The following is a 26,292-nucleotide window of genomic DNA, read 5'->3' as shown; positions in this document are numbered from 1 at the left end:
ATCTCCCGAGCCGGTCTCCCAGGCAGAACCGATCCTCTTGAGGGAACAAGGGGGTGGGGGGAGAGTCTCAATTGCAAATACTGTTTGGAGTTTATTGGAGAGAGCGTCTGAGCGTTTAGGTGCTCTCCCGTGGCTCCCGGTGGATGCTGTGAGGAGGCAGGATTGTGGTGGGTTTCGGCTGTGCAGGGAATTGGGGTAGCGGGGGGGGGGGGGGTGGGGGGAGGAAAAGACACGATCGAGAGTAGCTGAGACTTTGTGCCCCCGTTGGAGAGATGGTTGAGTCCTCGTCAAGGTTGCTGTGGTATCCCAGAAACACCATTCACTCCGAGCTGTGACCGCGCACCATCAACAGCAACAACTCCGCTGCGCCTGGCCGAGGAATAGGAATTAGGGGCTCTCAAGAATAATATGAAAGGGATCTGCAGAGGGGAAATCCGTGCAAAGGAATCGAAATTAGCAGACTTTTGGGAAAGGGGATGTACTAAATGTGGCCGGCTGGACTTCATCCTGGTGAAGAAAATGGAGATTAAAAGTGGATTTACATTTTGGAACCTCGTCTTTTTATTGATGGTTTCGTGTGTGAAAGGTAGGGTAGCATTTGAGTGGTATATTTTTAGGGGTCCATTTGCTTTCTGTCAGGGCGTTGCAAGCTCTCGCCTTTTATCAAGGTGTATTTCAAAATATACTTATTTCTTATTTTATATTTTTGCCCTTGGTACTTTGCAATGGAAATATATAAACGATTGCAAAGGCGGGGAGGAAAGAAGGAGTTGATTCAGAGCTCTCTTCGGAGATAGGAAATGTATTTGCTTGCCAGAGCTGGCGTTCAATGCAGTGACTGAGCTGGGGCTCAATAAATATTCTTGCAGTATGCTCAAACGGAGACGTGAGTTGGTTCATATAGCCTCTAACTAGTGTATATTCAAACAAATCCCACTGGTTCACTTTTTTTAAGGTGACGATGATGTTAGTGCCGGGTGTGTGGGGGGATTACCTACAATTCTGGTTTTCGGTCGAGCAGCGGGATCTTTGCGGGAATGCCTGTATCGATGCACTTATTAGTTTAACCCGTTGCGTGGGGAAAGTTACGGAGGAGCCCAGCGTACGCGGAGCCGTCTCACAGCCCGAAATGCGCTTCACGCTCAGCTGTCTGTACGCCTGCAGGGCTCCCAGGCTGTCGGAAAGGTGCGTTGGTAATTCAGCCTTGGTCTGTCGCTGGGTGCAAAGATCGACAGATCGACACCTTTTCTCTTCCCTCCCTTGGTCCCTTTTCTCTGATGTATGTGAGGGAGTTTGGGTGGTGGGTTTTGTCTCTATTTTTTTTTTTTTCCCAAGGCAGGGGCTAATTTGCTTTCTTCTTTCTTCTGTGTTCATGAAAGGAGGGCAAAAAGGAAGTGTCTAGTTAGCGGCATAAATATCTTCACTAAGTCTGTGCTTGCAGACAGTTAAGGGAAATGCTACACACAGAGAGAAGAAATATGTGGCTTGAATAATGTGCACCTGCAGAACTATACAGGCATCGCTAAACAGTGAAGTGCCGATCCCATCACGCGTGCCTTCAGTAAAAGGATCTATTCTGCTACTCCCCACAGTCGGCTGCCTACCCGAAATAATCTCCCCTTGTTTGTGGCCAGTGATTAATATCCGACTAATCACCCTTTTATCCCTCTCCTCATCCTCATCCTTCCTCCCCGCCACACTCATACACTCCCAGAATATTTAGTAGACATTATCGATCCTCTCCGAGTTTTTAGACTTGGTTATCGCCTACAGAGGTTGCCTGCACGGTGGGAAGGAGGTGTCTTGTGGGGGTGGCATTCAAAGGCGTGCCTTCCTGAGCTGGCGCTGGCTTGTATGAAACAGTTTATTGTAGAGCTTTGCAGCTGCTTTTCCCCCCATTTGCATCGCGTTGAAAAAGGCAATTCGCGTTTCACGGGGAGGGTCTGGAGGGCTTTTACCTCATCCCGCGTTATCCTGACGCGGGGTATCCAAGGGGCTTGCCTGCGACGTTTATGCACATTGTAATTAAAGGCGGCCTTTTTCTGTTCGCATCTATTGAAGGGAGCCGCTCCCGGCGCTCTGCCCCGGTCTGGAGACGATTTGCTGGCGGCACCGACCCGGGCTTTTGGGGGCATTTCTTTTCCCTGGTTCGGCCTTCTGCCATTAGCGCGTTCTCGGTGCCGGGTGCCAGGGTTCGCCAGCCCCGGGCTGGACGCCGGCCAAGCGCGCCGTGCGCCGCGCGGGGCCCCGCGGGCGCGGTGCGGGGGCGAGCGGGGGCTCCGGCGCGGCTCCGAGGCGGCTGCGTGGTGAGCGCGAGTCGCGGGGCGGCAGCATCCGACCGAGGGACGCGCTGGCGCGGCCGCGCAGCGGAGCGGCTTCCCCAGCACCTGTTGAGAGCCGCCGCTTGCCCTTGGGGGTGGGGTAAGGAGAAAACGCTGGGCAGAGAGGACAAAAGCTACGATGAAGCACCAGAAACAGCCCAAGAAACAGGGGAAAAAAGGGCTTTGCAAAACTGGCCGCTTCTCCTTCTTCCCATTGTTAGGGCCTAAACTTCCCCGGTGCCGATCCTGTCAGTTTCCATAGACTTCCTTTGGACCGGGGCGGTTCACCCAGAAACTGCCGACGCAGGAGGTGAGATTTTACATTCTGGATGTGGGTTCCTTTAGGCAGCCAAGCCTTACAGAGCTGGCTTACACTTACTGCAACACTGCATCTATTCTGGACGCTTATTTTAATTCTCTCTCCACCCCTGTGAATGAACGCATTTTACTTCGATTTACATTCCCATTGTGTCAACACAGCTCCTGCTCCCAGAAAGCAGAGGCAAAGGATGAATGAATACCTGCCCACGTAAAACATTCCAGATGTTGGGAGCAAGATGACTCCCCAGGTCGTACATCTGCTCTACCATTGCCTTGCAAGGCCTTTTTACCCTGCCCCAGCTCTGTAAGCTCTAGCCCATACCCTTCCTTGCTTAAACACTTCTGAACAGTCCAGTACCACATCGTAACACCCAAACTGTTGCTGTTATTCCTGTCATCCAGATCACTTCCACAGCTTTGCTTGATATCTGCCTCTCAGGGTTTTCCCATTTTCGTCATTGTCCCGTCATCATTTTCCCATTCTTGATCCATAGCTCTCCCATCATTACAGGTGTCGAACTATCCCAGGATGCTTAAGGAACCATGCTTACATCTGAATAATTAGGCTTTCCATGGATATATTAATATGGACAAAACAAATCCTTTGCATTTATGTATAAATTCATGACTCTTTGGAACCTTCAACTTGAAAGGGGTTAGAAAAGGGAGAAGAAAGCAGGAGAAGGTGGAAGAAAGCAGGAGAAGGTGGAAGAAAGAAAATTGTCAGAACTGCTGAGGAAGGGGTGATAGGAAGAGCTAAATAAAGAGGAATTGTTCCTTTTTCAATGAAAATCTTGCCTATACAATATCCCTTTTATGCCATGGAACCATCTCCAACAAAATCTTCCTTCAATAGGCATGGAGTAAAAAAGCAAAGATATGACACCACTGAAAACTGAGTGGCATGAAAGGTATTAAAGCAAACAAACACATCCACGATCCAGCCTTTAGAAAAGGCCACGCAGAGTGATTCCTGATCTGTTACAGGGGGTGATGAATCCTGTGCTCTTCCCTTTAGATGAACAAGGCACCCAGGAGAGCTCCCTCCCCTCACACCATGGGAGAAATGAGAAGCACCATTGATGCAAGGGAGATACAAACCAAGTTTAAAGGAGTAGGGGACGGAAAACTCCAGTGTCCAACTCCCTTACAGAAAGTGGGGAAGAGGGCATAAAAGAGAGGGAAAATTTAGGCAGCATCTGTGAGCTTTGCCTCCTGGGATTTAGGAGAGAACTCGCACGCCTTCGGTTTGGCACCTCCTTCCACCAAAAAAAAAAAAAAAAAAAAAAAAAAAAAAAAAAAAAAAAAAGAGAAGAAAAAGAGAAAAGAAAATAAATGCTTGTGATCTGTTAGTGGAAGCAAATCTGAGAGGAAATCAAGCAAAATGACCAGATTCCACAAGATTCCTCCATCTCTTCTATTTGGCTGTCTCTCCAAGAGAGAGCACCAAGGTCGACTTTTGTCTGCCTGGCTAAAATGAAGCTTTGCCGCTGCTGTTGTTCCTCTGTTCCCCTCTTGCAGTTGTGACAAGCGGAACAAGGGCAGCTTTTAAAATGAAAGGGAGATGAAGCACTGAGATTTTAAACGGCTCATTGACAAGAGAAGTGATGAGAAAATGAAAAGCATTTCCATTTCCAGTGATGGGTACCTGGCATGTGGGAGTATTTAGCAGGGACAAAGCGTGCCCTGCTTCTTTTAACCACCTCTGCAATCTCCCTTTTCCCTCATTCCAACCTCAATCCCGCTCCCTTCATGCTCTGCCAGCCCCTCCCCACAGCTTCCTTGCCAGTCACTTGATTTATGGTGTTCTTGACAATGGGTATGGGATTACTAGTGGATGGCTTTCCTCAGTGGGGCACGGTTGGGCGCAGTGAGATGCTGGCTCTGTCCCCGAGGCGGGAATGGTCGGGAGAGTAACAGCAGGTTCAGGTTTCCTCATACCCAGATGGTCGGTGCCGGTGCTGCATCTCTGTGTGCATGTGTGTGTGTGTGTGTGTTGTGTTAGTTCGTATGTTTGTGAGTATGTACTCATGCAGGAAGGCAGGGACACATTGACTGGAGCAGGGACAGCGTCGTCCTTCCTTTCCAACTCCTTCACACCCGCTCACCTCCTCTTAGGGTGCCTTTTTGCCGTAAGCCCCCGCAGGTGACACAGGGCTGGCTGTGCTCAACGGGCTGCGCACCGCGACTCGCCTTTTTTTCGAGCTACGCAGTTCTTCAGGGTTGCAGGCAAAGTTACCCTCTCTCACCCCCGCCTTTCTCAGGACTAAAACACGGCATGGCTCTGCCCCCGCTTAGCGTTCGGCTCCTCCGCCTCCTCTCCTGCAGGGCAGCAGTGAAGCACCCGACCCCTCCCAGCAGCACCAGCAGGGACTGTTTCTCCTTTCCCTGCCGATGCCACTCGGGACTCGCAAAGGGCCCAGGAGAGCCTCACCTTCGCTTTCCTCTTTTTCATTGTGAGAGGCAGCAGGCTAAAGGCGGAGCCGGCTCGGAGGGCGGCTGCCTGCCGGCAGCCTCCACCCGCGCCCGGCATCGGCACCGGCACCGGCCCCGCAGCCGCCTGAGGTGTCCGCACCTCCGGGCAGTCCTTCTGACAGTCTTCCGTCCTTTGGCTTTGCTTACTTTATCTCGGTCACTCCTGCACGTCTTCGGCTGACAAGTCTAAGGCAGCTCTAGGGTGGTCGGTTGATTGGTTTGTTCGGCTGACGCACAGCGATAGCCCCTCACTCCCTAAGCGGAACCAGCCCGCTCTTCTGCGAGAGGCTAAGCACTCCAGGCAGCCATAGAGGATGGAGAGGAATAGAATCTACCTTCAACTCCATTATCAGCATCTCAGTTTGCAAGCACCATTGCATGAGACCTAAAGAATTCTGTGGATGTGCTTCAAAATTCCTCCTTTTCCAAGATTCCTGTGCAGAAACATAGCAGAAACTTGTAGTCTACTGGTGTTTTTTTTGCTTGTTTGTTTGTATTTGGGGCGGGGAGCGGGGGAGGATGTTTTTGAGCAACAAGTCTAGCAGGATAATTGCCCATCTAGCTTAGTGCCCTTTATCTCCAACCATAACAATTAGCAGCAGGCTAGTGAAAGACTGGAGAAACACAGCAAGTGGAGTGACTAGCACGTCCTGGATTTCAGCAGCCAACAGCTTTGGAGCTCCTATACAGGCTGCTTTTGAAACATCACATTTGGAAAGGCATGGGCTGGCCTGTGTTCCTCTCATTTGTCCGTTGCCTTTCATTCTGCTGCCTTTTTCCCTTGCTTTGGCCTGCCTTGCCTTGCCTTGCCTTCCTTCCCTGTTCCATACCATGGTATTCATATAAATCCTGCATTCTTTAAGTTCTTCATCTGGCTGAAAGCACTGGCTTGTCTGAACATTTGTGATAAAATTGGTTGTTGTTGACGTGATGTGAAGGTCTACTCACAAAATCTGAGGTTTAAAACCATTGAATGCACATGTATCTAGTAACAAGAAAGAAAATCACATACTTTTTCAGAGAAATTTGAAAAGGTTTTAAAATATCCTGTGGGGATGGTTCAATTTGTCTGATTGTAGCAACTTTTCAGAGAAAATGTTCTGAAGAATAAGACAGCCTTGTGCTGCAGCTTTTTAAAAAAAATACTGTCTTAGACATTGTCTGATTTTCAGAAGTATTGAGCATTTACAATTTCAGGTGGCTCTAGTAAGAGTCTGGGGGACATGTTAGCACCTCTGAAGCAAGGCCAAGTGAGTCCATCATTATGATACTGAGACACGGAGAAACAGCATAAATAAAAAAAAAGCATCTATAAAACAAATTAAAATTATATATAAAATTTTAATTCTACAGAATTTGATAAATTGGAATGGCAGGAGTAAGAAAGGTTTTATGATCTGCTGTAAAATTAGTTGTTTTTGTTTTTTTTTTTTCCACTTATAGGAAACTTCAATTCTAATTCCATGGGGTTGTGATATCTCAGCTTCACCTACTTGCTGATGCGTATCATTCAGCTTGTGTTTCTGACCATAATGGTTAAGGTTGGAAGGATAGAACAAAGCCTTTGAGGGAAATTAGCTTACCAGTTATTACAAAGCAATTTTCAGGAAAGAGCAGTCAGAGAACAGACAACTTGCTGTTGGGTTTTTTTCCTTAAACTCTTATATTTCTAAGACAGCTCTTACTATGTGAGATATTTGAAGAAGCAATTTTTAAGTCACAAATCAGAGACACATCTGATAAATGCAATTATTGCAAGGTTATACACCTTAACTCATAATTTTGTTTATGTAATTTCCATGCTAGAGTTTATTGCAAAAACCCAGAACCTTTACAAGATTTAGACACATGCCTTTTAATCAACTTTTCAGAAGAATGTTTCATTGTCAATGAAATGGTACAATTTCTTTACAAAAAAAAAAAAAAAAAAAGATAACATTTGTCTTTATCTAAAATTCAAGGGACAATATTTGGCAATTATCTTAGGCCTAAATAGAACAAGGTGTGACATGTAATATGCCAGTTTTAACACTCCTTTTTTTTAAAAAAAAACCCTAGTAGTAGAAAATGTTGAAGGTCTCCTTCCCAATATCCAGCTTATCTTCCGTTAAGTAGAATGGAGAAGGATATTGGTCTCTAAGGAGGATTATTTAAAATATGCATATACACACAGACACACCATTTACATTTGTACTTGTTTACATTCAGTTGTTTACCTTTCCTGGGCAGATTTACAATCATTGTTGCATTGCTTTGTTCTCACAGAACATGTAAGATTTAGTATGGCTTCATAATTTCAGCATTACAGATGCTGAGTACTGTTGTAAATGTCAAAGATGGAAATAGTGGGAATTCATCATGTCCTTCCCAGGGTCTGAAATCTTAGTTGGGTAAGTTTATAGATTTAGGAACAGTGCTACTCATAAAGGGTGAGCCCCAGGGTACTGGCAAATGGCAAACAAGGGATTCCAGCAGGTCTGCTCCTCTTATAGAACTCTGTTGTTGAAAAACAAGATGGGATGCAGCCAGCACAGATATAGAGATGGATTGCCCATTTTCCCTTGGATTCTACAAAAATGCTTCATAGCGTCATGTGTCATATTTGCATTGTATCATAGAAATAAGGAAAATAACTGTAACTTAACCACAGAAGCATTCCTGGGGTGATGAATTCTCATCCCCCAAGGCCTGTAAATAGCACAGACTGTCTTTGCAATAGAACTGAAAGAGTTTGGAGGCTTGAGGCAGAAATGACTGAGTTGATTACTTGGATTATACTGCTATTGAATCTCTATTTCTGACCTTGAATTCTATTCTGTCTATTTCCTCTATTTATATATCTTATTAGCCTTATGTGTGTAACTTGTTTGATTTAATTATCATGGAAATATGTATACATATATGTTTATACATACAGATATAATATTCATGTGTAGAAATTATATCCTCATATTTGATTATGTTATGAAGAAATGCAACAGACTGCATTGTTACCTTACAAAGGCATAAGTAACAACCGGAAACTTATGTGCTTCCTAAGTTATCTATTACCTCTTAATTTATTGTATATTCCTAATCTCAGAAGGAAGTTTCACTATAATACATAATTGATTTCACTAACAAAAGAAGAGTGATAGTAATGATAGCTAGGAGTATGTCATGGTTTGACACTGGCACAATGCCAGCGCCCCCATGAAAATGCACCTTCCCCAAATAAATGCTGTGAGATGTTATCAGGAACAGAGCAGAGCAGGCCCAAGCTTAATAACAAAGGGAAAAAAAAACTTTATTAAACTACTACTACTACAGAAAACACATAAACTAAATCCAGGATGAAGACCTTTTAAAACACTCCTCCTCCTCCCAATTCCTAAAACACCCACCATGAAACATCACCCGGGATTCCTGATCAAATTACCACCCTTCAGATAATCAATACTCAAGCTATCAAGGGAGAGAGAAGTCTCTCTTGCACCACAGACCCCCCAGGAAACACAGTTGCCACACCCTGTGTTTCCCTGTCACACATGGCAACCGCCCCGAGAAAATCTGCCAGTGTGACACTCTCCATTCCATGTCACAGTGCTCTCACCACCGTGCATGGACAGACTGCTCATAGGGCTCCTTTAAGGATGCTTTGCCACGGACCCAAAGATACAACAGTTCAGCTTCTCATCCTGGGACTACAGTCCCCCCCATTTTCCCCTGGGGCCAAGGGTCCAAGAACAGAGATCATCTTCTTTCCCGAAGACAGAGGGCATCACCATTCCCTCCTCAGCTGTCTTCTGTTCTTGCCATTCCTGTGCTGTTTGAAGCTGAAGCAGGTCTCCTTGGGTCACCACTGCATCCCCCTAAAATGCAGTCTCTATTGCAGGAGATTTTGGTTCAGTCCATGGCTAACAAGAAAAGTCCAGCCAAAAGCTACTTCATCATCTCCTCCAGCCTAAATATTTCTTCTTCTAACATGTCAGGTCCCGGACTGTCTCTCTTCCACTACAAATCAAGGAGGAGTAATATTTTACAAAGCCCTCATTTCCTGGAAAGGGTAAAAAGTTCAGACTCCCTGAACGGCTGAAATCTCGGTCCGGCATCCCGTCTCCCACGCTGGGCATCATCCCCCCCCTTTCTCCTTCTCCTCTGTCGGCAAATTTCCAGGTGCCGCCAGGTTCTCTGTCACTTTCCCTCTGTGGGGGGGGGAACAAAGGCATCTCCACTTCTCTCTACCCTTCCATCCGCAGGAGCTGGCTCGGTTCCAGACCCTCAGCCCCTCAGCCTACCTGGACAAGGCCGCGTGGCTTCCCCTCCCACACCCAGCCCATGGCTGGGCAGGGGAGAGTCTGCACTCTCTGACGACCGGAACCAAAGAGACAGTTCCCCTGGGAGTTTTTGCTTTTAATCCCCTGTGTTCTCAGAGGCGTGTCCATACTTTCAGTGGTCACTCCAGGTGCCAATATCCAAACCTGACCACTGATTGGTTTGACCCAACTTCCTGGAAAAAATTCACTTCCATGTCAAACCACGACAGAGTACTTGTTAGGAGGCAAGCTTGATGAAAAGAAAAAACACTAGTTACTAAAACCAGTAATTAAAAACTTAAATTAAGAATTGACTGTCATATTTATTCTTAGTGATTTAGGTTTTTTTTTTTTTTTACCAAATATAGTTTCTATAAACTGTTTTTAGTAGATTGAAATCCTCTAATCACCTTTTAAGTATACAAAAAAATGAACATTTCTGTACTATTTTCTGGTTTATTTTAATACTGGTATTGTCATTTGAAGAAACTGACATATCTCAGAGGTGGCTGTATTCCACTGGCAGTTAAAATGAACCCTCTGCCATCATTATCTCCTCATAGAGCTGTTTTCAAATGCAGCAAGCGGGTACCTGCAGGTGTAGTTTGGAGTCCTTAGTGAAAATGAACCACATAAATGCAAAGTACACATATTCCCATTGAACATAGTGTTGAGACGGACCTACTTCAATTACAAAACCTTTCCTCCACTATTTAATCTGACCCAGAACGAAAACTTCACAGGCTGCTATAGTTAGCTTTCTTGGTTGCTGTGCAGTTTTTCTGGGAACCGAAGCTTAGTCTAATTAAAAGTATTCTTTTAAAAGCCTATACTAAAAGTTGCATTTTTGCTTCTTTGTATGAGCTTTGATCCAAAGATAAATAGAAGTTATAAAACAGGATGTAAAAAGAACCTCTAAACTGTCGTTTGAGCCCATTGAAGGCAAAAGGAAAGTCCAGAGTAAGATCTCTGAGAGTAGATTTTCCCGTTTCTTTTTGTACTGAGTTTTGAATTACAATTTTCTGTACATATATTTTGTTTGACTCCTAAATATTAATTATAAAAGAAGCAATGTATTTCATAATATATGCTAGATATTTTAATTAGAAGTTATCTTTGGAAAACTCTTATGGCATTGTAGACCTAAGGATTACACAAGTAAATTGTTTATGATTAAGGGAAAATAAATTATATATTTGGATACAGTAGGAAAATGCTCTTTCCACATTTCATTGATGGTCACATCAGTTCTCAGGATGAGTCCAATGGATTCAGTGTAATGATAGTTTTCTAATATAATGTCAAGTGTAGTCCTTAGAACTCCAGAATAGTCCTCTTTTTGTCAGGACATATGGTGAATTACAGCAATGTTTTAACCTAGTTTCAAGATTTCATACTAATTTTTTTGTTTTCCAGTAAAGTATTTTGGAATTTGCACAATGCAGCTAATGGCTGCAGAGGAACTAGGAGGACTTAAGAAAATAGATTGCAGTTTAAAATGCTTCAAATTTAGTTATAAATGCAATATGGTTTTACTTGCATCAGGTTATCATATATTCCAGTATGGAGTTACATTTGAAAATGCTGAATTAGCTAGTAAAACCAAAACACGAAAATCGGAAAATTTCCATGTTAGTTTTATTGTATTTTTTTTTTCCTAACACATTCTTTATATTTGCCACTGCCTTAGTTTAAAGACATCTAATATGCTGAGTCAAAATCAAAAGAACTGAAATATAGTGGAAAACAAAAGTTCAAATCCTGGCTTTTGGGAAGCCTACATGCTTAAACAAAGATTGGGAGAAGAAAAGAATAGGTCTTTGTCCACCTCACATAATCATGTCCATGTGGTAGGTAACACATGCTTTTTTCTTCCATCTCCAGGGGCATGCAGGAACACAGACACACCAGCACTCCTGGTAGCAGGCATCTGTAAGTGTGTCCTCTATCAGGAAGAATTCTGGTCCTCAAAGACCATCAAGTCCAACTGTTAACCCAGCAGTGCTGAGTGATGAGTGCCACGCATGACATGGCAGTTTTAATGGCCACAAGAGAAGAAATGCATATATTTAATAACTCATAATAAAAGGGCAATCTTTGCATCAATGTAGTGCTCACAAAAGTTCTCACCTGATTAGAGAGGTTTTTATTGGTATAATATACTGAAGTATATTGGCATTTGCACTGTCAGCAGTGGAAAGTTGCACCAATCAACCATGTAAGACACAGTCTTTTTGAAAACGTACTGACAAACTTATCTGATAAGAAATGAGCAACAGAATCATGTTTAATATAGAACAAATTCAATGGCATTGCTGACTCCTGCATGACTACCTCCATAACTTTCCTAAGGGTATGCTTCAAAATTCCTAAATCTTTCTAGTACTACAATTGCAGTCCATTGAAACATGTATGAGTTTCTACACTATTTTCAGCTGCTTTTAAATTAGACTACCCGTAAAAAAACCCACCATTCTCCTAAGCTCTCTCCATATATTTTTACTATACTCAAATCCAGCTCATCAACTAGCTCCTGTAATTTTTCTGAATTTATTCAGCCTCCTCTGCACTTCTGGGCTCCCTTCCCAAATTCTCTTCCCACTCCACAAGTACTGCTGGAGAAGTCCCAATAACATAAAGCCTGCAGAAAAATATAGAAAGTTCTCTTCAATTTCCATGTAATTTGTAAAGTCCTCTTTTGGCCCAAAGTAATAATCATGTAAGGGTAATATGCTAGGAAATGAAATATCCTCCCAGCCTTAGAGTCATAGATTAGACTTACTAACTTTTTCAGGAAGTTCTTTGAGTTTTATATCATCTTCAAGAAAGCAAGATTGGAAGAGTGGTTTTTCAGTTATATTTCTTTTCATACTTAAGTATCTTGTGCCTGTTTACCTAATTATTGTTTGGTAGCCAAAACAATTAATACCCATTCACCCCAAAGAAGAAAACTTCAAAACACATTATTAAAAAAAGTACAAAATTTGATAGTGAGATATTCTTACACTCACTTGTGTATAAATGAACAGTATAGAATCAGATAGTTAAAACTGGAACACTTGATATATTTTTGAAATCCAAAATACATATTTTTGGTTTTTCAAGCTCTAATGTATACAGTTAAACTGTCCATGTGACTTGGTAAGTGAAATTTTACAGATCTAATTTTACTCATGTTAATCCTTTACTAATATCATCATTCTGGGATGACCACAACTGACTTATTGTGACTCTGGATTGTACATAATATTGTAGAAAAATAAAATAATTAAATAGAAAAGGAAAAAAAATCACATACAGTAAAACAGGGCTAGATTTGTAGGGATGCTGTCACACGCTTGTTCCCATTGACTTTGTGTATTCCAATGAAGTCAGGAGAGTTTGCTGTGTATCTGACTTGTGAAAGGTGCTGTTCCAAATTGCTCCCTTTGGGGCCTCCTCTATTCATCCCCTCTTTGAAATCCAATGACAACTGAGTTAACACAAATCTAAGAGTCAGAGTGTGCCACAGGTAGCAGCTAAGGAGAGAATCTGCTCATCAGAACCACTGTAATTATTAAGGTAACATGAATTACCTCCTGGAATTTACGATAAATCTGAGGTAACTATATGGAAAATTGATAGTTTTTTTTTAGAATATTGTATGCAATACAATGAGTATTGAATCATCACTTCTGAAAACATAACTGCATTGCAATGTTGAGGTGTTTTCTGAAGAATGTTTTCTTCATTCTTACAAGTTTTAACATTTTGCATTATTAAGCTAGTACACAGTGTCCTGTAGGTAAACATCCTCTGGCCAAACTGATATGGATATATTTATTTGATCAACTGTTTCTACTCATCTCCTTCCTCCATACTTCATGTGCACAAAATTTATTTCCACTATCTCTTTTGTATCATACCTTCTTTGTGCTTTTAATTCAGATTGCTCTTGGATGATTGTGCACTTTTTAGAGGTTGTATCTTTGATTTTTCCTCTTTTCCCATCTCTTATCAGTATTAAAAATATGCCCATTATCTACTTTAATGTCCATGTTTTACAATCTTAGTGTCTTTTTTCCCTACGTGACAATACTATTTTTTTTTTTCTTTTCTATTGATGGCTCAATTAATGAAGTTCCTAACAGTGTTTCTATTTCACACTGCTTGGTGGCTCTAAGTCTTCCCTTCAAAGCTTCTTACTTCTCAAGTGAGAAGTGTACTTTTGGAAAGAGTGATCATCCATTCAATTATAACCTTATTGAAATATTTACCAGTAGATTATTTTAGAGCTTGTCCTCACTGAACTGAAGATTTGTCATTGACTTTTAGCAGAACAGAGCAGATCGATGCTAAAAAGCAAAATACTCATTTCAATACAGAGGAGTTTATTTAGGATGTGACAGCTCTACAAAACTGTTTATATCTTGCATAGGACTGAACTGATGAAACTGAAAAACTGTAACAGTTGAATTCCACCAGATTCTTTTTGCCAGTACCCTATTAGAGCTATGTTGATAAGTTATTGACACTCTTGAAAATCTTACAGGCTTTGGTCCATTTCTGTTCAGTCTTATGAGAGTAGTTAAGTGAGTCAACAAAAACAATGTTTCAGATGAGAAGATTAATATCAGGTTTTATGATAGTTTTCAAATCCTATTCTAATTCATCATTCATTTATAAAGATGGCAGGAATAAGGTTACAGTTGCAAGATGACCAAAAATCTAAAATCCTTTTTTAAGTTTAAAGAAAATATCAAAATTTTAAAAGACAATGAATTGACAGTTTATTAACCAATCACTTTTTTTTTTTTTTTAACTGATTTGGTCTAGAATTTGGCAGAAACACATGAGGAGCCCTGAGAGTTTAAAGTTTCTGGCTGATCTCTAAATCTAAAACAGCTGAGCAGATTTAAATATTTTGTGTAAACAAATTTGCATCCAGGCTGCTAATCTGCATGCCAGCTTTCAGCTTGACATTTTCTGAAATGATGGAAAAATGCTAAGCCCTTAATACTAAATGGAGTTCATAATGGAAATGCTGACAGACCCTTAATTACCTGTATTGTGATTCTGCTGAAAGCTTCTTTATCTGTCTAATCTTTCACAATGCAGTTAAATATATAAATTCTTGAAAGGAGGAAAAAAAGGAAATTTGTGTTGGAAATACTAAACTGTAGCAATGCTATATTTTCTTCCAGACATCCACTTATGGAGGCAGCAGTGACAAAAAAATTTATTTGAAGAAAAATATAGCATTATCTGTGCAAATGTAAAGGCAGCCATTGATGCTTAAAAGTTTAACTTAACCTCCATTTTTCAATCTTTTTGAGTCACCTTTCTGGCAAAGTATGATTAAACAGATACAATCAACCATTTTTATTATGATAATGGGGTATTATCATAGAAGAAATTTCTTATGGACTTGACATGGTAAAAAAATCACAACCAACAAAACATATTCAAATTATCGTTCCACTGCCCTAATACTGTGTACTTAAGCTTAACTCTTCTTCATTGAATGGAGGAGGTAGCAGAGGATAATACGAGAGAAAGGCCATTGTCTGGACTCTATTTTACAAATTCTGTAATGTAGAAACTCCACAATCTGCCAACTTTAGAATAGAGTCTTTAAGATTCTCTGGAATAGATTTTTTTGATTTTTTTTTTTTATTCCCACCATGAAAATCTTCCCCAGTTTGTCCAGGCTATAACCACCTGAAAAACTGGACAGTATTTGCTCTGCAGAGATTGCTTAGGGTGGATGACTCAGACATGCTATCCTTGTTCTGGCTCCGCACAATATCTATGCCCCAGCCAGGGCACACAGCTGTGCCTGTAGAACAGCTTTCACACATGACAGTGGTCCTTCAAGGAAACAGAATATCCTCTAGCATTTTTGCCTTTGTGGTTTGCTGGGCAAATGAAATCTATTTCTCCAAGGTTCCCACAGGAGCAACTGACAAAGATCTAAGAAAATATCCTGAATGAAAACTAGAAACATACCGCTCTGATACCTTCTTTCCAGACTGCCGCCTTCTCCAAAAAGACACCTGGAATTTTAATTTTTCCTTATGAAGAAACTACTTCAGTTACAAGATCAGCTATTTGCCCATCTCTGTATCTTCTTTAATATCATTCTGCCTTTCTTGACATAAGGATGTTAGAACTCCGGACAGTGCTCAAGATAGGGGTGCATCAGTCTTTTTTGTAGGGAATAGATTTCACTCTCCTTGTCTTACTCTTCCTGATTGTGGAAGTGACATGGAACACGAAGTCAATAATTCCAAAGAAATTTCAGTGGTGTGTCTGAGCTCAAAACTCCGAGTTACAAGTTCAGCATCATGCAGGTATCATTTAGTTATATTTCCTTATATGCATATTAATCTCTAAAACTTGCCTACTTCTGCATTTGCACATCTATTGATTTTGTAAGGACATTCTGGAGTACCTTGACATTAGTGCATCATTTGATTACCCAAAACATCTTAACATCTCCAGTCTAGCGAATTTCCCTGCCTACTCCTTACTCTGTTGAGGATAGAGATGTGAGGAAAACTCATCACATCACTAATCTGAACACAGCAACCCCACTTTTGATTCATCATCTTAGCAAGTGGTCATCACCTCTTCTGTGTCTTATATTTTAACATCTTTAAGTTCATAATAGGATCTTTCCATCTGTCCTGTGGTAAACTATTTTTAATAGCTTTTGATGGTGAGCCTTATCGAGAGATTTTTGCATGTTCACAATAACTAAACTTAAAAAGATTAGTTTTTCTGATTAATGGACCTATATCCAGAATTCCCTTCTCTGGTGTGACAGCTTTAACCAAAGACCAAAAAGCACAGGAGAAGAGCTGCCTGTATACATTGCCTTCTCTGCTACCCAGAAGAACCATAAATATTTTCTAAATCAGGGCACTTTTCATAGTACTTTTGAGGTACAATGAGACTGTTTAATACTTTAATAGCTGACTTAAAAATATATTACTGGAGTTGCAGGAAATGATTCTGTTTCTGTTGGAAGCATTTTCTAGAATTTGAACTAAATTACTATTCCAAGCAAAATGTTAGAGACACTGAGCTCTTGCAGTTGTCATGTTTCAGATGAGATGTTGCTGGCATGTCTGGTCCTGAAAGATTGCATGGTATTTTTCACAGAAGATTGTTATTAGCCTTCATCTGCTGGCTGAATTCCAATTTGGATAATTACAGTCTGCTATCTAAATTCTCTAAGCAGAGTGTGTTAAATAACCTTCTACACTTTCTTTTCTAATCTTCTGAGGGGCATTTCTGACAATTATTAAATAATAGATCTATTTAATCTAAAAGGCAGCTGCTTCTAAATGCAAGGGGAAAGTAACTGTTTTAGAAGGTGTGTTGACTACTCAGTGCTCAGTGATAAATTACACAGCAGCATTGGTGTAGGAAATGCTCCTTAGCATGTACAAAAAAGTAAGGAAACTACCTCCTTAACAAAATTGTTGTAATTTAATTAAGAGTTCATGGAAACATTTTAGATAAACAATACAATATACTCTTCCAAGATGAGAAGTACGAGCCCGGAGAAGTCTACATAGAAAGTTCTTGAAAAGTTACAAGTCATTGAAGCTTTAAATAAGGATTTCTTATTCAAGATGAAGGATTAATACACACAACTGTAGTACACAGGAGAATATAGAAAAGTGCAAAGCTGTGCAAAGCTTTGAACTTCCTCAGATATGAAAAAAATCAAAGGGAGAAAGTGGGTCAGTTGGACCAGTCATGAAGTCAAGTCCCAGATTTGAAAAAAATAGATGAAAAGGAAATATTTCAAATGTAGTTGAGTATAACATTTTGCTGATTACTAGTTCAGTTGTTTGTTTCAACATATGAGAAAAGAAGGGAAAGGAATTCAATATTAATCAAAATTGCTTGACATGTTTTTGAACATGTGTAATTATTGGACTAGTTTAAGGATAATTTGTTAAGCTTCAGCTTGTTGGTCTATCAAAAGTGGTGTTTGCTTTTCCCTCTTGGCCTCATGGTAAGTAGCAACATTCAGCAAAGAAAGAGATAGGAAGCAAAGAGATGCCAAAGAAACGTCTTGACTCAAAAGGTATTCTCCTATTCACTATCTCCATCTTTCCTCGGGACTTGTTGACACAGACATGTTAAACTAGAAGAAACCCTCTCCTGTACCATTTCTTCCAAACTTATTTACCTCCCACAGAATGCCCTCTATCAAGCCCAAAGATTTTTACTTCCCATGAAGAAAAGATGACAGTGTCAACATTTTTGCTCATGATTGTTCCACCCTGCATTTTGAAAACTCTGTACAGGTTCACGGTAAAACATTTTTGGGGGAGGTTTATAGAGAGCAACACAACCACATAATAATTATACGACTCCTTGTACTGTTTGGCATTATTTTAGTTCAAGAAAAAAACATCATATCCACTCGTGAGCTTAAACTATTCTAAGCTCAGTCCAATCTATTTAAAAAAGCACAATAACAAGATCATTTTATGTAATGTGCAAATGAGGTATTCACCAGGTTGATGTATGTCTGGATGGAATAGAAGCAGAGGTTGTTTACAGCCTTTTGAGAAACCATTTAAATCTGGTTCTAAGAAAACTCTATTATTACAGTGCAGGTGGTTGAGTTGATTGTGATCTTGAAGATTAAGGATATCTCTATTTCTCTGATGTTACAGAAACACAGAGAACTTTTTGGCCCGATTGCCACTAGGACTTACTATTGCCAAAAACTGCATTAACAGCTATTTTGGAGCCTCCTCAGTACAGAATTTTCATTAGCTTAGTTTCTTGTATGACTACAAAATTAGTAAATATGAATGTAATATAATATGCACAGTTCCAAACCAAGTAGCAGCATTTTTAAGATAATGATCAGGAGAAAAATGGAATGAGTTTATTTCTCTGTTAAACAGCTTCATTATCTGTTGGTTAGTGAAACTTCAGGTACTTTGGTGTGCAATTTAACACTACATTTCCAAAAAGATTCAGTATATATATTGCAGTTCAAAATGCACTTTGAAGTCTTCTGTTCTTTATAGTTGTGTAAGGAATTGGCTTCAAGGGAATTGCTACTATCTTTTGCTAGAGAAAAACCGAAAATAAAATCTTTAAGTTAGTGGGTCAAATATTATCTGCTTTAATTACTTTAAACAGATGGAAACCATGAGTAATTATTCATAAAAGCCTTTTTATGTGCTTTTTCAAGGGATATTATTGCAAGATTTTTTTCAGTTACATAAATAGCAAAGTGAAAAAGAGCAAGTAATATCACCTCATATCTGCACATTAAGAAACAGCAGTAAATGGTTTGTTTTATAAATACTCTGAGAAGTTGCATGGGTCCAAATCCATTCCAGACAGCAGAAAAAAAAAATTAATGTTTGAAATCAAACTTGATTGAAGGATTTATTTCCAAGCTTCTAATTATTTCTTCATTTTTATCACTGGGTTTCACTAATGCATGCTGCTAAGAGGGCAACTGGGAATTAGTTTCTGGGAATTAGATTTTTCACTAGGAGAAGAAAACACACCTCTTTTCAGATAAACTTTCAGATAATGCTTGATTTCTACCAAAGGAAACTGTGCAACATTTTCAAAATTTACAGAGTAAGAGTTTATTCATACATGAAAATTTTTTTTCCTGATTATTACCCCACTTTCATAATTGTATAACATTTCAATTTGCATTTATATATGTATTATTTTTGATTTTGCGCTCATTAACATACCATGTTTTGCATCTAAAATCAAACATTTTCCTGCTGACTAGTGGAGTAAATATTCTTATATAAAATGTTGAAACATATAAAAAATTAAAACCATGGCCAAACAACTATGTCACCATGGCTATTTAGGCTCATACATCTGCTCAGTTTCCCACCCTTCTGAGCTTGCTGTCTGTCTGTATCAGCTTCTGAAAATTTCTCCATGTCCATTCTTACAATTCAGGTAATACCACAGTATAAAATAACTTACAGAGTTACAAGTGCTGAAATAATTTACTTCATACAGTCCATCAGCACATTTCAACTAAGAGGCAGCGGGTTTTTGAATTGCTGTTACACAACTACAAAATAGACATATGAGAATGTCTGCCTCTTGCACTCGCTTATGGTTGTGAATTCAGTCCTCTGTAAGAGCGTAGTTTTCTTTTCTTTCTTTTTTTAATATATTTCTGGAAGTTCCTAAAAAAAGAGTTTGAATTTCAGAAAATGGAACAAAAAAGGGAGGATTCCTCAAGAGCCTCTCACTCTACAGATTTCAAAGACTAAAATAAAAAATTGATAAAATAAGTTTTATATTTGCAAAAATAATAAGCAAAATTAATTGTTGCTTGTTTCTGCACTTTAATAAGAATGCACTGTACATTGCTAGTTAACTTAAATAATGAATTATGGTTTTGCCTTTGATATATTATTTTTCCTTTGCAAGAAAATTCAACACCTGTTTATCAAAACTGGTTAGGAAACCTCACCAAAATTAATTTTTTGTTACTCTTTGTAACAAAAACCTCAATGTTTACTCTTATAAACATTGTGGCAGGTTTTTCATTGGTCGGTTGGTTGGTTGGTTGTTCTGCTCTTATTTGAGAAGCAGTCTAGGAGTTCTTTTTTGTCTCATCATTACAAGATTTCACAAACTTTCCATATTGGGAGTGAGAAATAGGAAAAAAAGAGCCAAACAATCCTTGTCGGAGCATTTAGGGCAACATATTCTGGTCTGACTCCACAGATGCTGCTATATAGACACTTAAAGGGCAATTTAAATTCCAGTGTTGTACACTTTGTGGTCCTTTGTGTTAAAAGTTGCTACTTCCATGTAAGCATTACTTCAATAGGAAGCCATACAATTATTTTAGGTATCTTCCTATTGTTTTCTCTGCCCAGCTGGGAGGTTTATCTGCCACTGAGGCACCCTAGCTGCTCACCTGTACGGAGCAAGAGGACCTGCAGGGAGCACTGGATGCTCCTCCACAGAGCACAAAGCAGCCATGCAGAGTGGAATATCCTCTGTGCTAACTAGGCCGCTTCCCAACCTATTATAATAATTTCACACCACATTATACTGTGAGTCTTAAATGATTGAATATCTCCTTTGAACATTCAAAGGTTCCCTACTCTACTAGCTCACTGTTATCGCTTTCTACATTGCCTTGTGGCAAATTAGTTGAATGTACTGTAAGAAAAGGGAGATCATCAGTATCTTATTTGCATACAAACATCATATTATTTCCAAATTATCTTTTTTAAGGTTCTCATTTTCCTAGGATGTTTTCTTCTGCCTGTATGAAGTTTGCTCATTATATATGCATTCTTCTGTTAGTGTTTTGTTGCATAACATAACAAATTTTCCTTTCCACCTTCATTCTCTCCCTGGATATAAATGCTAAATTACACAATGGTAAGAACATCAGCAATAATTCACAATTAAGTTTTACTGATTTGTACCAAGCTAGTCAGAAAAGTTAAGACAAAAATTATACAAAATTTAAAAAAAATAAACTCTTCACTTTCTCACTGCATAAGAAATGCTTGGATGGCTTGAATATTCCTATCATTGTCACTTTGCCTAAAATTTACAGAAAATTTCTCAGGCTCATAATGCCTGAGGCAGCAACCCCTATGCTTTCCCCTCCTACAGAAAAGAAAAAAAAAGCTTGCTTACCCTACAGTCTTCATGGGTGTCTTTGGCTCATGCCAGTAATTCTATTGTTTTTGTGTTGTATGAAAAACTTGTACTTTGAGGGACACATACTTTGAGGGATAAGGGAATGGGAGGTGATTTTTCTAAGAGGAACATGCTGAAAACAAGTTAATCTATGTACAGTTACCAGTGCTTTCACTGCTGACAATGTCTAAACTGTGGACATGCTGAGATGTAATGGGGAATCACAGCTTCAGGGAGCCATCTGTGGATCTCAATGCAAAATAATTCAACCCAGTGAAGTTAAAGCAGAAGCAGATCTATTTGAAGTTTTTTTCTTCAGCTGGAAAAAGACTTTCTAAGGAAGATTACAGGAGAATTAATAGATTTTAACTCTACCTTATTTCTTCTTTGTCTTGACCAAACTCCTTTATGCAATGATCTGGTTTTCATGCAGTACATAATATTAACATCGTACCTCTCATTGAGAAAATGCTAATGTAATTCCTAAAAGAAATTTTCATTTAAACATAGGGAAATATGTAATTAAGACACTCCTTAACTTTTATAATCTGGAGTTCACTACCTGAAAAATATCTCAGGTGCTATTAGTATTGCTAAAGGGAAGTGTCAGAACCTTACTGTGTTAGGACTGAGAAAAAGTAAAATGTTCTTTGAGGCAGAATTCTGTCCATTGCTTCCTATCTCTACATGACAAATTAACAAGGACCTAAAGTATGTACAGAATGAAATGAAATACTTATTTAATGAAACTGTTATTTGCCTCATATTCTACATATGGTAAGAACTTTAAAGTGATAAAAATAAAATTAAATAAAAGATTCCATGGCAAGTCTTTCACAAAAAGTGTCTCACAAAGATTGCCATACATACCACACTGTTTCTGGATTTCATGTAGTTCCTTTCACTGTCAAGTATTGAACCAAACATCACTATACTTAGCATTGCAAAGTTCATAAGGCCTGTCACTGACTTCACAGGTTTTCAGGTCCATAGCAAAACAGACATCACAGATATGAATAGTGAAACATATGTAAATCCATCACTAATTGCTTAGAACTATAAAAACACACAGATATTTCCTTTTCATTGCTAAAAAGGAGTTACAATATATGATTATATAGTCATGGTTTGACATTCAAAATAAACCACAAACATTCTGTTTGACGTCATGTAAAGGAAATGTAGGGGAGAAAGTGGCACCCAGGCAGATTATCTGCCCAGTGATTTGGTTATTTTTATTCCAAAATACAAGTTCTCTCTGCTACTGATTAGGAACAGCATGTTTAAAAGCTGCACTTCATGTGGTGTCAGCTAAATATTGTCACTGTTTTGAGATGTGAGTAAAGAAACATTATCTTTCACATAATACTGGTTTTCTAATAATCTCTGGCAGTTAACTTTTTCTTCAAGGATTTTAATAATGCTGCTTAGATATATAAAAATGTGATAGTCATTTCTAGTAATTGAATGTTGAAGTATGTTTTAAAACTTTCAAGCTGGTTATGAGGGTTTTAACTGCTTGTTTTTCCAGTCTTTGTCAATACATTAACTGTCACATAAATATATACTATTAGTGGGATGTAACATGTTTGGTGGTATTTAAGACTCAGGTCCAATTTTCTTAGTGATCTTTCCTCATTGTATTCTCTATTTCAAAGTGATTTATTAAAACTGAGATTATTTTTTAGATTCGCTCTCTTTCCTAATAAGAGTTGCCTTACCTTACCCATTTCTAATGGAATTGTTTTACTCACATGTCAAAAGTGGATTTCTCCATTTCAGGATAACAGCCTTACTGACAAAGCAACAGTGACACAAAGATGCTGTTGTGAGAAATCCTGGTCCAAAAGACCTCTAAGATGATATGAAATGTTAGTAAAATACAAATGCAGTGTTTGTGAAGCAGAACCAGTAAGAAGAAAAAAAGAATATGAAAAATATTTCCAGAAAACTTTCTAAAGGAAGCTGATCCAGAACAGATTGGTTAGACATAGTCTGTCATGTTGCAAGAGTATTTATGATTTTTTTAACTCTCTCATGCATTGCATTTTTTATTATCTTCTATCATACAGTTTATTAAGAGTTATTTCATCAGTACAATAATTCCATGCAAAATCTTCAGTCATTATCAGTGCCATGCATTAAATTCACACGTGTTTCAATGGACATTTGAAGTGTTCTTTTGATCTGACCAGTAGTTATAGAGAAAAGAGGATGGCCAACTCAGGACAAAGAAACAAGCAGAAAGCAAAGATACGCTTCAAAATTGAACATATACATATATTGGCTTTTAATGTAAAATACCTTTGTTACTACAGAATAGCTGATAGATAAATAGTGCATCAAAATGAAAGGAGAAATGGAAAATACCTGGAGCTGAAGTGTTAGTCTAAGGTGTGAATGCAAGTAAATTGGTACAAAGTACAGGTGATTAGAACAGCAAGCATACCAGATCATTTAAGATCTTGATTGAAAGTTTGGTTTCTGGTTTCTTTTTTGTTTTTCAGTCTCTGAGATTCTTTCAACTCTTCTCAAGTTCTGTTCACACCTTTTTTTCAATGCACTTAACCTTTTTTGTTGCAGTCTTTAAAGCACCTTTAATTCTGCAGTGTCATTTCTGGTACAGGCTGGGCACTACTGTCTGCAGTTTTCTAGATACCACTGCATGACTAATATTATGTAATGACATTTTTTAATGATCTGTCTTGCATATTGATATACTATCCCATGCTTTAATATATAACAGTGCTATAATCGATAACGCATGTTTCCTTCTACCAATGCCATAAGGGAATACTATTACCTGTTACCTTGCTTGCAGATAGAAAATCTTTCTGCAAGTCAGTTATGGGCCAGATTTGTTCAGGGTATTTAGGTACCTAATGATCCAGGCAAGTTCCTAGCGGAACTGACAGAAGCCTAAATGTGTAAGACCCATTATTTCAATAGGTGTTAGGCACTACATTTCTCAAAGTCATGCTGTGCCCTATCTGGAAAATACCTTTTAAAAATCTTAAAGAATTTTAAGAATGTCCCAAGTGACTTCCCAAAGTTACAGAAGTCTTTCGTCACATAGAAAGCTGAAGCCATGTCTCCTGATTCCAGGACACATCTGTTAACAGTGATTCATGAAAAATCCTCTCATTTTCTATGAGTAAACATAAAATACTAACCATGTTTTTACTAGGTATAAAGGAACAATGTCCAAGGGGGGTTTTATATTATTGTAAATTGCTATTTTTTTCTAATAAGATGTTAGGTTTTATGCCACTTTTCAGTACTGATCTGCCTTACATATTAAATAATCATCCAAGTACAATAATTCATAAAATAGAAGTGACACAAGTCTTTAATTACTAGGCATTACTTTCTCTCACAAACATAAAATTTGAGTGGACATATAAACTGATATACAGTCAAAGCCATTGGAAAGGGACACATATACAATGAATGCATATGAGAATTATTAGAGTTGACTAAAATATACAAATAACTGTACTTCCATAATATATGTGCAGGATCTGGTAAATGAGACTAGTAAAAAAAAAAAAAAGAATTAATGTAGAGTTTTTTAACAGGTATTAGGAATTATTTCTTTTTGAGATGTTTCTTTGCTACGATTTCTCCAAACCTGGTACATGTCTGGCAGCTGGTGAACTGAAAACACTGCATTTTATGGTGATTAGCACCATCTCACTGTTTCTTTGAGCTCCCTAGTCTGCACATTCTTGTGCTGTCTAGTCTGCATGCACTTGCATTATCCTGGATTCTGTTTAGTCTGCAGTCTTCTCAAACTGAAATTGGTGTCTTTCCTGTCTCAGTGCAGTGTGTAGCACAATATGCACCTTGTAGATGTTAGTATTTTGGAAATATTGTCACAAAATAATGGCTGAAACTACGCATGTAGATGATTCAGTGGGTCTAATTATTGACTGCTTATCGCTTTTGAAAGACAGAGTTGTTATGAAATAGAACAAAATCATAATTTTGCATTTCCAATGACAATAGGAATTTATGTCCATTTTTCAAAGACATCAGTGGCAAAAGGACGTTCACGGAGATAAAAGATCAAACCTCATCTCTGTGGAATTCTTGGCCTGTAAATAAACTGGACTTCAAAAGTTTTTAATCTCTTAAGCATGTTTCAGTAGACTGATTAATGATTAATCAAAATGCATGTAACAATAACCTAATTATCTTCAAAGTTAGTTTGGTTTTTGTTGGGATTTATTAATGATATTAAAGTCCAAAATAGAAAATATTCTTTTGAATGTCGCAAACAACTTTTTACTTTAACTGGAACTTTTTAATGTTAAATCAATATCAATTTTCAATGAAGAAAAATTTGGTGGTTTCTTGAAGGTTTTTATTTTTAAGCATGAATTTAGAAAAATGAATTGTCACATTATATGCTATATATGCAGTAAAAATATGCGTACTGGTCTGTAAAATATTTTGATTTCTCAAATATGCATTGTGAACGTCTTCATTCTTGTCCATATTCCATTTAATAAAAGTGGAACACATCTTTGCCAAACATTAATGATAATTTTGATATATAAACACCAAACTTCCATCCCTGGATTGCAGAAGAATGCAACTAGCTACACAATATGCTGAAAGATGCAGAAATCTCAGAAAAAAAAAAAATGGGCCAGATGTTCTTTACCCTGTTGGAATCCATTCTAATATGTATGTATAGAGGCCAACCAAACTGTCAGTATGGAATTCACTCTTGCAATAAAGTACATTCTAAAGTATTTATTATTAATATGCTCCTCTATTACATTGATATTGTTTATTATGTCTGTAAGATGCTAATTATTTTTTTAGCTCCATTCTTACATTGTTCTTATAAAAATTTTACAGTGAGAAAAGGGGTTGCAAAGCTGTAAAAAATCAGACCAGATGCAAAGTAACGAAGACTTAGGTTCTGGTATTCATCTTGCACTTTTATTTAGTGGTGCCTCAGGTGTATGTAAATGTTCTATCTTGATATGTATTTGCTATATCTGTTACAATTCAAATAATATAAACTTTAAATTATCTTTTTTTTTCCCTGAAGTTTGGAGGGCTTTGTCCATGTTTGCTATAGTTGTATTGGCCAACAGCTATTATTAATACTCAAGGCAGACAATTCTACTTATGATTTAATAGCCATCTTTTGGTTTGGTGTATAATTCATGAGACACAGAAAGAAAATTTAT

The 26,292-nt window shown here is 38.5% G+C and overlaps 1 protein-coding gene across 3 annotated transcripts in view; it reads left to right on the top strand.

Moving 5' to 3' along the window:
* The first annotated feature begins 284 nt into the window (after positions 1-284).
* CSMD3 (CUB and Sushi multiple domains 3) overlaps positions 285-26,292 on the top strand; it is a 587,056-nt gene continuing 561,048 nt past the window's right edge. For all 3 annotated transcript variants that reach the window (XM_053944919.1, XM_053944910.1, XM_053944900.1), the window contains exon 1: positions 285-586. In XM_053944919.1, the coding sequence (XP_053800894.1) occupies positions 409-586 (178 nt within the window). In that variant the 5' untranslated portion in view covers positions 285-408. The remainder of the gene's footprint in view (positions 587-26,292) is intronic.

The sequence above is a fragment of the Vidua chalybeata genome, chromosome 1, assembly GCF_026979565.1.
Source record: "Vidua chalybeata isolate OUT-0048 chromosome 1, bVidCha1 merged haplotype, whole genome shotgun sequence".
NCBI lineage: Eukaryota > Metazoa > Chordata > Aves > Passeriformes > Viduidae > Vidua > Vidua chalybeata.
The sequence above is the reverse complement of the archived record's forward strand: the minus strand, read 5'-3'. Positions and strand labels throughout refer to the sequence as shown.